The sequence below is a fragment of the Myotis brandtii genome, unplaced genomic scaffold (assembly GCF_000412655.1).
Source record: "Myotis brandtii unplaced genomic scaffold, ASM41265v1 scaffold143, whole genome shotgun sequence".
NCBI classification, from domain to species: domain Eukaryota; kingdom Metazoa; phylum Chordata; class Mammalia; order Chiroptera; family Vespertilionidae; genus Myotis; species Myotis brandtii.
The window spans coordinates 278960-294176 of NW_005355115.1; the positions used below are offsets into that span (position 1 = coordinate 278960).

At 37.2% G+C, this 15217-nt stretch overlaps 1 protein-coding gene across 1 annotated transcript in view; it reads right to left on the reverse strand.

The window, feature by feature from the left end:
* Window positions 1–15217, reverse strand: part of CD2AP (CD2-associated protein) — a 123341-nt gene that overhangs the window by 30958 nt on the left and 77166 nt on the right. Inside the window, 5 exon segments of the mRNA XM_014535406.1 lie at window positions 2550–2612; window positions 3854–3890; window positions 5918–6022; window positions 7135–7229; window positions 7623–7699. Of these exon segments, the coding sequence (XP_014390892.1) occupies window positions 2550–2612; window positions 3854–3890; window positions 5918–6022; window positions 7135–7229; window positions 7623–7699 (377 nt within the window).

The window sequence follows — 15217 nt, forward strand, 5'->3', positions numbered from 1 at the left end:
TAAATGGGAACATGGGCCCCTTCCCATGCTCCACCTCCCCCTCCCACCCTGTGGGGAATATAGTGAAGGCCATCAGTAAGTGGACTGTGAGACCTTGGGAGACGAGCCAGCTTCTCAATCAGAAAACAGCTAGTATTTTGATCTCACACAGCAGCTGTCCCCCTCCCTCTGTAGGCTCTGTTTTTCTCTGTTTTCTTTACTCTATAAAATCCTGAGTTGGGAAAGTCTGGGTGGTAGCAAAACAATGGTACTGGCCGCCTGCCCCCTGTGTGGCCTATCTGTAGGCCAGATGGGAGTTAATAGCTCAACTTCAAAAGTGGTAGCCGGTGCAGCAGGAAAAACTTTACCGCATGGCCCTGGTGTGCATGTACCAGTAAGTCCTAATAAATCCATGCCTTTCACAGCCAGTTCTCCAGGCTATATCTTTGGAATTGGCAAGCATTACCCTGAGGTTTTACCAAACCTCAGCGCTTTGCATTCATTACACACGCAGAGCTCAATTACTGAATAAGAGATAAAGCTATGAAGGTGCATAACATATTCAGGGAAAAGACTGGTTGTTGCATTTAGTGAGTGAAAACAGTAGAAGATGGTAACAAAAATATAATTTGGAATCAGTTCCCAACAATACCAAATACTGGACAGGATACTGAGCAATAGGAGCTCTCAATCACTGTTGGTGGGAATGCAAAATGGTACACACACTTTGGAAGACAGTTTGGTGGTTTCTTATAAAACTAAACATACTCTTACCATATGATCTAATAATAACACTCCTTGGTATTTAACCTGATGAAATGAAAACAGATATATAAAACCTGCATGGAGATGTGAAGAGAGCTTTATTCATAACTACCAAAGCTGGAAACAACCCTTCAGTAGATAAATGGCCCCAGATAATAGAATATTAATCAGCACTAAAAAGAAATGAGCAATTAAACTCTGAAAGACTTGAAGGAACTTTAAAGACTTATTACAAAGTAAAAGAAGCCAATGTGAAAAGCTACACATTGTATGATTATAACTACATGACATTCTGAAAAAGGTAAAACTATGGAGAAAATGAAAAGATCAGTGGTTGTCAGGAATTCGGAGCAGAAAGAAATGAAAAGTCCCCTCAGAGAGGATTTTTAGGGCAGCGAGACTATTTTGTATGGTATTGTAAATGTACACTTACCAAATTACACATTTGTCCAAACTCGTAAAATGTACACCAGGAGTGCACCCTAATGAAAACTATAATCTTTGGATGACCATGATGTGTCAATGGAGGTGAACTGATTATAACAAATGTAGTACTGTACTACTCTGGTGCAGATGTTGATAGTGGAGAAGTTTGTACATGTGTGCAGGTAATTAGTATATGGGAACTCTGTGCCTTCCATTCAATTTTGCTTAACTCTAAAACTGTTCTAAGCCCTGGATGGGTTTCTCAGTTGGTTAGAGCACTGCCCCAAAAAGTCAAGGTTTCTGGTTCGATCCCTAGTCAGGGCACATACGAGTATCAATCAATGAATGCATAAATAAGTAGAACAACAAATCAATTATCTTTCTCTTTTTCTCCCTCTCTCTCAAATCAATTTTCTTTCTCTCTTTCAAATCAATAAATTAAAAAAAACTGTTTTAAAATATAGTCTATTAAAAAAATGAATTCTGTAAAGATGTAAAATATAAGCAAGACAAGGAACTAAAGTAGGGGAAATCAGTTAAGAGAGGTCAGTCACACGTTAGGTAAGAAACAAAGAAAGGCAGCAGAAACAAAACCATTCTAAAACAGTATTCATGTTTTTGCAGGTAAATATAGCCTCATCTACTAGATATAACCATTCCAGATCTTTCTGTACAAAGGAGGTATATTCTACAAACTAATAATAGCCACAAAAATAAGTAATGAAGTAATGTTTTTTCTTTGTTTTTAAATATATTTTTATTGACTTCAGAGAAGGAGGGAGAGATAGAAACATCAATGATGAGAGAGAATCATTGATCAACTGCCTCCTGCATGCCCCACACTGCAACCTGGACATGTGTCCTGATTGGGACCTCCCGGTTCATAGGTGGATGCTCAACCAGTGAGCCACACTGGCTGAGTTGAAGTAATGTTTTTTAACAAAATACATACAGGTATCCTGAATAACGTTCAAGTTTACATGATAAGTGAAGTGAAAATTGAACAATACATAATTAATCACTTCCATGTTTTAAATAACCCTATTTTAACAATGTTTCTCAACTGGGGCACTATAAAAATAATAAAAGTATGAATGTTTATGCTTAGTTTTCTTATACATTATTTGAAATAACTATGAATAAATACTAAATCCTTACTAAAAAAAAAATGGTTTAACATTTTAGTGGATATAAATTGGTGTCAAGTTTGAGTAAAATCTTAACATCTCATGGATCTTGACAAACTATTCCTCCCAGAAAACACCAAACATTGCAAAGTAAATACTAAACATTTATTAAATATCAGTATAAATGGCTCAGTGTGGCGAGACAACAAAAGAAAGTTATTATTTTTTTTTAAGTGGAAAAATTAGGCATACCTCTTTCTTCAGGCTTTACAGGAAAATACTTTTTCTCTGTAGATATCGGCTCAGGCTTTGGGGCTAAGGAAAAAAACAAAGTTCATACCTTAAAAAAATCATTTTACAGCACAAAAACAATTTTAGTAAAGGTTCATTTAAAAATAACATCAGATGAAAACATGGTCAACAAAAAGAACAATAAAGCAGAATCACTAGGCTCAATTTAATGCTAAACCTCCCACTGTTAGCATGAGTAAGTAATAACTCTGTAATCTGAGTTTTTTGTTGTTGTTGTTTTTTTTGTCAAATGAAGGTATTCATGTCCTCTACACCACCACTGTCCAGAGAACTAACTACAATGATGGAAATATTCTATTGTTGTGCTGTCTGATATTGACTGTTGAGACTTGAAATGCTGCTACAGCAACTGTGGAATTTAGTGTTTTATTTTATATAACTAGAGGCCAGGTGCACAAAATTTGTGCAGGGCAGGTTCCCTAGGCCTGGCCAGCGATCAGAGCCTATCGGGGCCTTCAGGCTGCTGGCCGGGCCCTTCCTTCATTCCGCACCTCCCCCTGGTGGTTAGTGCATATCATAGGGAGCCGGCAAACTCCCAAGGGGACACTTTGCATATTAGCCTTTTATATATATAGAAGATTTTAATTAACTTTGTAGGACCAATTTAACTAGTGTCTAAAAAGCCTCCAAAACTATCTTATATAAAAGTTATTTTTAACTTGTGTTTTCCATGGTCTGGGATTAGGTCAGCAGATACAAGGCTAAAACTATTGAGCAGGAAAGGACTTGCATTATTCTATAAAGAGCAAATCTTTCAGAAAAAATTGTACTGTATTTATAAACATCAGAAATTGGATGCTTTGAAATTCACAGACATAGACAAAGAGCCAGATTATAAAGCATTAACTCTGGAAAATTCTTCTAGATTTGTTTAATTCAACTGTTTAAAAAAATAAACTCTTCTAGTTTCTTTAATCCCTAACACACTCCCTTAAGGAAGAGTACATAAAAAATCAGCATTTGTTTGAGACATTAAAAAATAAATTTCATCTGAAAAGACAGAAAAAATAATTTGTCAGGTCAATATATTAAATATCTCAGCAGTTCTTAGTCAATTCTCTTAATAAAAATGACATAGAACTAAAGTATATAAATTATTTTCAACATTCCTACTTCATACCTTGATACATAGCACATACTTTTTTTGCTAATGAAAATAAACGGTGTACATAACACCAAATTTCACCATTTTAGAATTTAAAGATATGAAAACAGCAAACTGAAAAAACAGTTTTCTTACATACCTGGACCCTTAGCAGGAGGTGGTGGTTTCTTTGGTTTCTATTAAAATAATAATGGTGAAAACAGTTCAATACTTACATATTAAATATACTTAAAATAAATTCTGATCATTAAAAATCAAAATTATATGAACATCTCCCCTTAATCCCTACCTGCTAAAAATTATAAAATAAAATCCAACAACTCCACAAAAGGTCATGGAGAAAATTTTATTCTATTAGAATACCTCCTTGATCAAAATTCAAAATTTATCAGTGTTAGATAAAACTACGAATTCTTGAAGAGCAAAACTGTTCTGTTCTGCCTCCCCTAGTTTAAGATTTCTATGTACCATTTCACTGTGTTTAGCAATTGACACTTGGGTGGGGAGGGTTAGCAGGAAAAGGAAAAGAAATACTCATTGTTTAAACAACAAAAAGAGCAGCTAGTAAATATATGTAGCTTTCATTCTTGATTCTTCAGAATGATCAAAAAGAAGATAAAAGCAAAGGTATATGTTTCCTTAATTTATTCAAATTCTCTTAGATTTATAAGGATTTACCTAATGAGTTAAAAAACTCGAGACACCTTTCTAAGTATGTGAATTTGGTTTTTCCAAATTTAAAATAACTAATAATCAACAGGGTATAAGCATTCAATAAAAGACCAAAAAAAAAAAAGTATTCATTAAGAAAAAGCCCTGGCCAGGTAGTTCAGTGGATTAGAGCGCCATCTCCATACACTAAGGTTTCGAGTTCAATCCCCAGTCAGGGCACATACAAGAATCAACCAATAAATACATAAATTAATCGAACAACAAATTGATGTTTCTTTCTCTCCCTAAATTCAATAAGCAGGGGAAAAAAAGTATAAAAATAAAGAACACGGGAGGCTGAATCAATAGTGAATCAAATCCAGCTAAGGAAGGGCCTCAAACAGTGTGAGCCTCCACAGAGTAACCTCTGGTAATTTACTTAACTAAATGAGAGACTGAGAAGATTAGAGAGCTTTGCATTGCCTAAGTCAAATGTGGTAGACTGTCTTGCTGTGTATCTGTACTCTAACTCCCTTCCGCCCTATATATTTTTAAAACTCAATTAGGTTCATCCCTCCATGGGGGAAGAAGGGATCAAGGTGCACAGAAACAAAAGATTACTGATGAAACTCAGATTTACTTTATTCACTGTGAGAAGTAAAATAGATACTAGTATAATAAATCCTATAAGGAGGCAAAGACTGCTTTTTATCCTACCAAAAAATGAACTGACAGAGTAACAGTAATATCTACATTGCCTTATTTTCAACAAATTAAATAAAAATATAATGTCTTCCAGCTAAGTGCTAATTTATCTAACTAGAATGGCCAGCTTTTTTTCTTTTTCTTTTTCCACTGCATGTAATATTTTATTTTTTTATAATTTATTAAGGGTATCTGTTTCCATATTAAAAGGTGTGTGTGTGTGTGTGTGTGTGTGTGTGTGTGTGTGTGTGTGTGTGTGTTGGTGTTTCTTTTCTTCCCTTAAAAAAAAACTTTTAATGTTGACATGATTGCAGGTATCCCTCTCCTCCCACTGCTTTTCCCATCTCCACCACCTCTGACTACCCTCCCACTTAATTAAATAAAGTAATGAGCCCAGCTAGTATGGCTCAGAGGTTGAGCGTCCACCTATGAACGAGGAGGTCTCGGTTTGATTCCCAGTCAGGGCACATGCCTAGGTTGCAGGCTCGATCCCCAGCGGGGGGCATGCAGGAGGCGGCTGATCAGTGATTCTCTCTCATCATTAATTTTTCTATCTCTCTCCCCCTCTTCCTTCCCCTCTGAAATCAATAAAAAATGTATTTTTTTTAAAAAAAGTAATGAGTCAAAGGTTACTCTCCAATATTATCAGCAGGGAAAGAAAACCAGGAATAAAGGACAGAACTGAAATACTGTTTTGTTTTTACTATTATTCAAATAAGTTACTTGAAGACATGAATCTAAAACACCCTCATAACAGTATTCAGTAACAATGTAAACATTCTGTTTTTTAAAAAATATTGAAAAAAGGTTCTTTAAACTATTATCATCATTGAAAAATAAAGCTTACTGGAAAGTCCTTATCCAGTTCATTTATCTGAACAGCAAAATTGTCCGGAAATACTCCTTCTTTACCATTAAGTTCACCCTTCCACCAGCCAGTTTCTCCAGTCTCCTAAAATTCAACATGAAGAATAATTAAAATAAGGGTTATCTTTAAATAAGATAAAATTACAGAAAATTATTGAATTCCATCATTTTTTACAAGGAAAAAAAATACCTAAACATATCATGAGATCCTCCTAATAAAAAATATTCCTCACTATTGCTTCTAGCAGCAGTTATAAAGTTGGGTTTATAAGTCAAGTGTTTTAAATTTAATTTACAAGGATAGAAAGTTCTTGGGGAGGAGAAAGGAAAAAGAAAAGGAAGTAGGAGAGGAGGGTGAAAAGAGAATATGAATTTCCAAACTGTATCTTACTAAATATTCTTCCCAACATGTTAATACTCAATAGTAATCACATTATTCACTTGGTTTAGAAATTAACAAGTTCTTCAATTTCTTCCAAATGCCATCCTTCCATGAGAAATTAATCCAAACTGTATGAATATTCAAAATGGCATACAGTGAATCAGCTGATCATTAATTTAAAACAATAGAAATAAATTTCAAAAATGATTCAATGGGGTTACACCAAAAACAAAATATTTATAATTTTGCTCTCTTACAAAGACTAATTATAGGATTTTGCCTACATCCCAATAATACTGTTTAGCTGCACTACTTTCCACAGGATAATTTTTACATGTTGAGGGACATTTAAATTGTTTCCTCATTATTCCTTGTGGGTTTTTTTTTAAAAAAATATTAACACGTTAAGCGCCCAGCCTGTTTTGTCTTCCGGACAGAAAGTATAGTGTCAGTCACAGTGACTTACTGGGCGCTTAATGTGTTAAAAACAAAACAACAAACAGTAGGTTCAAATAAAATGGGATGAGGTAAAAGAGAAAGTACGAACAGAAACCTGAAGGTGGGTTAAGGTTAAAGAAAAACGCAACATGACGGTAAAAATAATTCCCAATAATATCAATTACAACAAAGTTTCCTAAACACACACACACACACACTCGCGCCTCTCACTATGTGCCAGGTTCTCAGGACACAGAAACAAACATGACAAGTCCCAGCACTTCCAGGGCTCAGGTGCTAGGGGGAATATAAGAATACTGAAAAAATGTTTCTATGAATAAATTACATATGATTTTCAAACCAGAGAAAGATCTTACCTTACTTATCAAGTGGATTATGTCTCCCTCTTTAAAAGTAAGTTCATCTTCATTAGTACCTTCATAGGCAAATAACGCTCTACAATATTCCTTAGCTAAAATAAAGAATGTAAGTAATATAACTTATATACATTGATTCTTTCCACAAATACTTAAGTTTCTATCTAGTGCAAAGTAATGTATACTAGAAACTATTAAAATGAATTGAATAATTTCAGCCAATACCATATGTGAAATTAAGTAATAATTTCATTAATCATATCCATTCAACTGCTTACGAAGTTCCTGCTATGCTCTAGGCACAGTTCTAACTGTCAGGGTAGAACATCAGTGAACAAAGCATATTAAAATCTTTGACCTCATGATATCTATAGCTAGCAGGATTTAATACTCTGATCAAGTGGTATGGTGTTGACAAATGCCTTCAACAAATATCAATTTCTGAGCATGTTTCATTCCTAATATGAAGATTTTATTGAAACACTTACCTTTTGTTTTACCTTCAGTGTCTGATTTTGTTATCTCCGTGTTCTGAGTTCTGGATCCTAGTGACTGTATGATTGAGGGCTACAATAGAAAAGGGTGAGATCAACTATTTTAAGTTAGAATAAAGAAAACGCTGTTAAACAAAGTTTACATTTACAGGTATCCAGTTTTCCCTAATAGTACTTAGTAACATGACTGAAAACTCTACCATAAGAAAGAGAAAGATTTCAAAAGTGAAATGATAGCTCAGAACATCTAACTTTTAAAACTTCCTGGTTTTATGATAAAAAATACTGATACCCATAATACATTACCCTAATTTTAGAACCTCTAAAATAACAATAGCATTTAAAAACTTACTATGGGCCAATCCCTGAGCTAAGAACTTAGTCTGCAGAACACCCTGCATAAGGCAGGCACTATCATTTGTTCCTTTTATAGACTAGGAAACAGTTACATAATCCGACTATGAGAAGAGTAATTTAGCAGAACCCAGATTGAAAGTCAGAAAGTGAGCTCTTAAACATCGTTAAACTTCCTTCAATGAGACAGAGGTAGAGAGAGAGAGAAAGAAAGAGAGAAAGAGAGAGAGAGAGAGTGAGTTTTGGTACTTCATTGTTCCTATTGCAATGAAAATACCATTAAGGTCATTATAACGATAGTCATTATTATAACTATAGTCTAGTAGACAACTTTCCACTATAATTTACTACAGTTAAGTCCTTTGCCATTTTATACCATTTCCTTGAGTCCTATTCCCAGAAATAACATTCTATTTGACCTTAGATTTCATTGCTTTAGTTAAAAATCTGAACACATTGCTAACTTACCCACTGACTTTAAAGAGAGGAAAGGGGAGGGAGGCAGAGAGAGAAACATCTATGTAAGACAAAAACATCAATAGGTTTGCCTTGCTCTAGCTGGTTTTGCTCAGTGGATAGAGCATCAGCCTGTGGACTGAAGGGTCCCAGGTTCAAGTCCAGTCAAGGGCACATGTCTTGGTTGTGGGCTTGATCACCACTAGGGGATGTGCAGGAGGCAGCCAATCAATGACTCTCTCTCATCATTGATGTTTCTATCTCTCCCTCTCCCTCTCCCTCTCCCTTCCTCTCTGAAATCAATAAAGATATATTTTTAAAAATGTAAAAAAAAAAAAAATGTGTTTGCCTCCCATGAGGGCCCTGACCAGGGATTAAACCAACAATCTAGGTATGTGCCCTGAATAAAAATCGAACCCACCTGGCCAGGGCTGTTCTGTTTAAATTTTAAAACACTTTAATTCCTCCTAATTCTAACCACCATATCTTCCAATCTGGTGTCATCTACAAACATAGCAAATGTGCTCCCTACTTTATCAATTCCTAGATCAGTGATCAAAGCAAGCCTCGCAAGTCCATCACGTAGGGTGACCCTGAGACTACTATCATAATCACAATTCTGGAATAGTGGACATTATAAATGGCAATCAAAAAATCACTAGTGTCGGAGTCAATACGCAGGCACAGATATCTACCAAATATCACCCATTTGTGCTCTTAAGATGAATGTGTGTCACTGTGTGAATTCTACCCCAAATGTAAAACAACAACAACAACAAAAAAAATGGTGGCGTGGAAATCACAAGCTGCAGGACAACATGAGCTGTGTGACAAAAAAGTCAAAGGGAATGTGTAGTTTCTGTTTGCCTGCATGTAGGGAGAGTTTGAAGGCAATGCCTTCACAGTGGCCATAGTGGCAGTAGAGTTTATGTTGGTGGAGTGAAAACAGTCACTGGGACAGAGGAGCCCACCTTGTCAGGCCCAGGCCAGACCTTTCAGCTCCCAGGTGTCCCCTACGTGGAAAGACCCTTCCACCACTCAGGTGTGGCCTAGAAATGGATCATTGTGATTTGATCCTTAGCCCTGCCCATGCAGCAATTCCTGGACAGTTGGTGGGATTGTCCCTGGGCACTGGACATTTTTGGCAGGCGGATCAGGTCAGTCCTATGACCCACAGCAATGGCCTCCTGGTTTGGTGGCCTTGGCTCTGGCTAAGGCCATTCTCTGGGGCAAGTGGACAGCACTGCGGCTCCTTTCAGAGACATATCTCTAACTTCACAAAAGAGGTGCTGATGAAATAATAAAAAAAAAAAGAGGAAGAGCCTGGTCGGCGTGGCTCAGTTGGTTGAACGTTAACCTATGAGCCAGGAGGCCATGGTTCAATTCCCAGTCAGGGCACATGCCCAGGTTGTGGGCTAGATCCCCAGTGTGGGGCGTGCAGGAGGCAGCCAATAAATGATTCTCTCTTATCATTGTTGTTTCCATCTCTCTCTTCCTCTCTGAAGTTAATAAAAATATATTTTTAAAAAAGAGAGGAAGAAACACTTGATTCTAAGAAGAAGGAGGTGGAAGCCACTCAGGCAATTTCAAAAGCAGAGAATGAGAAACCTGAAACTCTCTGTGGTGACCTAGAACAGAAGTATGAAACGTCAGAGCTTCAAATAAAGCAACAAAAATGTTCCTTTCTGACATCAACTACAACAAAAAGACTTGGAAATCAAACTTCTGGAAGGAAGACAGATTGTGCTAAAGAACAAGGTGCAGAAGCTGCAGTCAGACAATCAGTGAGAAATTCTGGAGTTGGCCTTGTACCATCACCCCTGCATCACCTTCAGTGGTGATGACATCAACCTTCATGCTTCAGCTTGCAATGGAGATGACATGGGCTTTCCTAACCTGATTTCATCACAAGGAAATAAACTGTCAAATAAAACTGTAATACTTGAGGCTGAAGTTAGCCATTAGAGGTGTTTTGTTCAGACTTCCACAGCCAACAGCTGTGATCACCATGAATTCTACAAATTCCAATAAACCATCAAGAAACTTAAACAGAAGCAAAACAAGTATATTGATAAACATCAATTTGAAATGGCAATGCTACAGAATGTTCCCAAACAAAAAGTAGAATAAGTAAAGGGTAGGTATCTACACTAATAAAAAGATGCAAATTGACACAACGCCCACCAGCCAATCAGGAGTGAGTATGCAAATTAACCCAACAAAGATGGCAGGTTCATTTGCATACACAGGTGCTGAGCAGCTGGGTAGGTCAGGACACTTGCATCGTCGCCATGGCGACTATGCAGGCGTTCAGCACCGCCAAAGCCGCTCAGGGCCTCTGGGCAGCATGGGAAGGCGGAAAGGCGGCTCTGGGTCTGAAGGAAGGCAGAAAGGAGGCTCGGGGATGGAGCGAAGGTGCAAAGGTGGCTCCAGCTGGAGAGCCAGGGGAAGGAAGGCCCATTCTTGCACGAACCTTCGTGCATCGGGCCTCTAGTCATAAAAAAAAGAATATGAAGAAAAAATTGAATAACTTGAAAATCTGTTACAGCAGGGTGGCTGGGGAATCTGAGAAAGTGACCTAAATATCATGAAATCTAAAATTTATGATATGCAAAAGTCTATTCAAATTCTACAAACAGAAAAAAACACACAAAAAAACAGTTCATGAAAAGACCAAAGGATTTTAAATCAGAATTAAATTCCTCAAGAAAAAATTACCTTCTGTACAAAATGAGAGATGTTTCAAGAAGAGAACAAGATGAAAAGAATGAGGAAAAGGAAAACAGCTGAAGAATGTGAATTGAAGCCTGATGTTACAAAGCAAAATAGTGTGACAAGAACGAAAAAAGTTCTTCCCCAAACTACATTCATGGAAGAATCACTGAGTGCAACAAGCACTGTCTGCTGCTGAAAATAAAATAATGAGACGGAGTAGCTTAAACCAAGGTAATAATCTCATTGAAAACAACCAACTTTTGGAGAAGGAACCAGCATTAATTCAGCTCAGTGTAAGGCAGCTCTGCTCTTTTAGGTCAGTTGAGCTTATTTTACCACAGCCCTCCACCGGGTCAATGACCACAGAATGCACTCTCTCTGAAGGCAATGAAATCTGATGAACTCAATGAGTCTTCTAAATTGCTCCCAGAAGGGCTTCAAGGGCTGAGAAAATCAATGCAGGAAAAAGGAGCAACAATTAGAACCCTCCAGAAAGAGAGAAAGATCACCAGAGATTGACTGATTCAATTGCTGCCACCTCTGAACCAGAAAGAAAACAACGTGAACAAACTGATTTAGAAATTAAGCAGCTAAAGGAGAAACAGGATGTTTTACAAAATCTAAGGAAAAAAGAGCTCTTATTCAAAGCAAAATGTGATGAATTTCTTTCTTCAAGTGAAAATTTCACTAATTAAGTGAGTGTAAATAAACTTCTGAGGTAGATGGTAACCAACCTAAAGGAGGAGAGTACTGAATTTTGAAGTCAACATATGGATAATCTAACAGGGAAATGAAAAAATAGTAGAAACTTCACAGGAAAAGCAAACAGAAAATCAAGCACTACAAAAGACAAATGTGTGGCTTTCTATGGTAAAAAAAGAAAAAGAATTGAAATATGCTGCAATGACGAAAAAGATTCTTGTTTTAGAGTAATTATTGAAAGAAAGAAAAAAAAAAAAAAGAACAGGGCAGGACCAATTAAATCAGCTCTTAAAGGCAGTCACATCACTCCAGGAAGAGAAAGTTATGTTTCATCAGGAGAGAAATGAAGTCCTGTTTGCACTGAAACAGAAACAAATGGAAAACTGTGCCTTATGGGAAGGAGGTTCAGTGTATATGTGACAAAGAATTACACTTAAAGCAGGAGCTGGAGAGATCCTATAACCATGCTTTAGGATCACAAGATTTCCCTTTGCCAGAAGCCTGGGCTACAGAAGATGGAGCAGCTAATCTGAGAAGGAAAGTCACAGTGTTGTAGGAAAAGCCAGATTCACCTTCTAATGCAAGCCATCGAGTCAGTCAGTAGGTAGAGTCATTGCAGGAACAATGGAATGTTGTCACCAAGGAGAAAGATGAAAGTGCATTACAGCTTTCTGTCTCAGGAACAAGAAAAGCAGTGTGCTCACACATTAGCTAAAATAAAGCTGGTACTAGCTGAATTGATACAGAAGGCAGACAGTCTAGATTAGCGGTTCTCAACCTGGGGGTCGAACGACCCTTTCACAGGGGTCGCCTAAGACCAATGGAAAACACATATATAATTACATATTGTTTTTGTGATTAATCACTATGCTTTAATTATGTTCAATTTGTAACAATGAAAATACATCCTGCATATCAGATATTTACATTACGATTCATAACAGTAGCAAAATTACAGTTATGAAGTAGCAACGAAAATCATTTTATGGTTGGGGGTCACCACAACATGAGGAACTGTATTAAAGGCTCACGGCATTAGGAAGGTTGAGAACCACTGGTCTAGATGAAAAACTGGGGGCGTTGGGTGGGGGGTGTCTAGATAAAATGAATGCTGGCTTGTATCAGAACAAGAACAAATTAAAGAATTTAACAAAATGAGGTCCAACAGGAAGTACTGGATAACATAAAAAAGAAATTAATTAACTTACTAAGTAGCACAGAAGAATCCAAATGAGAAATCTCTTTGCAGTGGTTCTCAACCTTCTGGCCCTTTTAATACAGTTCCTCATGTTGTGACCCAACCATAAAATTATTTTTGTTGCTACTTCATAACTGTAATGTTGCTACTGTTATGGATCATAATGTAAATATCTGATATGCAGGATTGTCTTAGGCGACCCCTGCCAAAGGGGTCGTGACCCACAGGTTGAGAACCACTGCTTTAGAGGATATTTTCAAACACCTAAACATGAACATCATGAAATGTTACAACTGATGGGAAGCACCCTGCATATCAAAAGCAAGGAAATGGAACAGTTGTTCAATAAAGAGCAAGGCAGTGTTACTAGGTGGGTGACCAAGTGGCTTAGATCAAAAAGTGTCCCCCACATAGCAGTTGTGCATAAGGGTTCTTTTTCAGAACTTTTTGTTAAATATCTAGAAGCAAAATTTCATTCAGCTTTTCCAGCAGCAAAACACTCCACTTCGTAATATGAAGCCTTGAGATTCAACAGGAAAGACAAAATGAGCTAAAAATGTGCCACTAAGTCTTCAACCTTCCCGAGGATCCATACCCGAAAAACAGGTGTGAATCCCTGTTCCACAGCTGTGTCTTATTAATCCACCTGAACCTGCAACTGGTGGTCCTGGGCATCATCTTCTAAATGCCACTGCTAATGTTTTGCACACATATTCACCTTTACTACTCCCACCTGACAAGAGCGTTCAAGTTGTCCTGAAAGACCTTCCAAAGCAAAATAGATGATTCTCAAACCAGAGATAAAATGGCACTTTGAAACAGTGGCCTTTAGGAAAAAGGCACATATTTGTTTTTGCAGTTTTACTTTGTTTAATAAAAATATTCTTAATAATTAAAAAATGTTAGTGTCGTCATTAATCAAATGAAGTGTTTCAATATAATCCTAAACTGTAGAGTTGAAAAGAGACCCCATATCATCTATTCTAATGGCTCTCCAATGCAGACATTGCCTCTCCAACATTCCTAGCTGTTATAGCTACAGCACCACTCCAAAATCCACAAGAATTCCAATCTTTATCTTGAAAACCAAGAATCAATTAGGCCCCAAAATCTTAAGGCTAGAACTCTTATAGCTAGGAGAAGATAAGGTACAAAATACAAGTTTTCTTTCCTGAACCCAAATCACAATTACATGAGAAAATATGTAGCAAGCTAAGAAAGAAATAAAAAAAGTTAAAACTAAACATGTTAGGAGAAAACTTAAATATATATTTCACCAACCAAAACAGTCTTAAAGTGAAATACAGCTAAACAAGGCAAGTAAATACTGAAATATTTTAAACTTTTAAGAGTTAAATAAAGACATACAAAGGAGAACTAAAAAGGAAACAATGCCGTAAACATCACAGGAAAGCCTCCTATCTGAAACAAGTACTTCATCTAAAGCTCCCAGATATTAATTAACACCAGGAACAACAGCTTTGAAATAAATGCCCTTCAGATTGTAGCTATTTTCCCCCCGAAATAAAAACTCACAAGATTTAGTTTTAAATCTCTTATTAGAGCTTAGAATGTATGGTACATTCACTTTGACCTATGTTACAATGCCAGAGAAAAGTTAAGCAGTGCCTAATACACTTCATATCTCATTTTTAAAGCCATTTAAAAATGGTCCATTTGAGACCTACTTCAAATTAAATATGTAATTTTAGTTTTCAAAGGAAAAAAAAGACTTGCCTTTTCTACTTTTAAACTGTGACAACTAAAACTCTAAGGCTTCCACTAAGGAGAGTTTGTGTTAAATTTTACCACAAAACATTATCTACACTAATAAAAGAGAAACATGGTAATTGGCGTACGACCTCTACCCTTTTCATTGGCTAATCAGTGAGTATATGCAAATTAACTGACAACCAAGATGGCGGCTAATTTGCATATGTCGGCTCCAAGCCACAGACTGAGGCTTTAGGCCTGGGTCAGGGAGGAGCCAGCCAGCGATCTTCAGCGGCAGCAGCAGCAGCAGCGGCGGCGGAGGCAGCGGCAGCGAGCTGGGGGTGCCTGGCCCAGGCCTAAAACCTCGGCCTGAGGCTTTAGGCCTGGGTCAGGGAGGAGCCAGCCAGCGATCGGCTGCAGCGGGAGCTGGGGGTGCCCCGGCCCAGGCCTA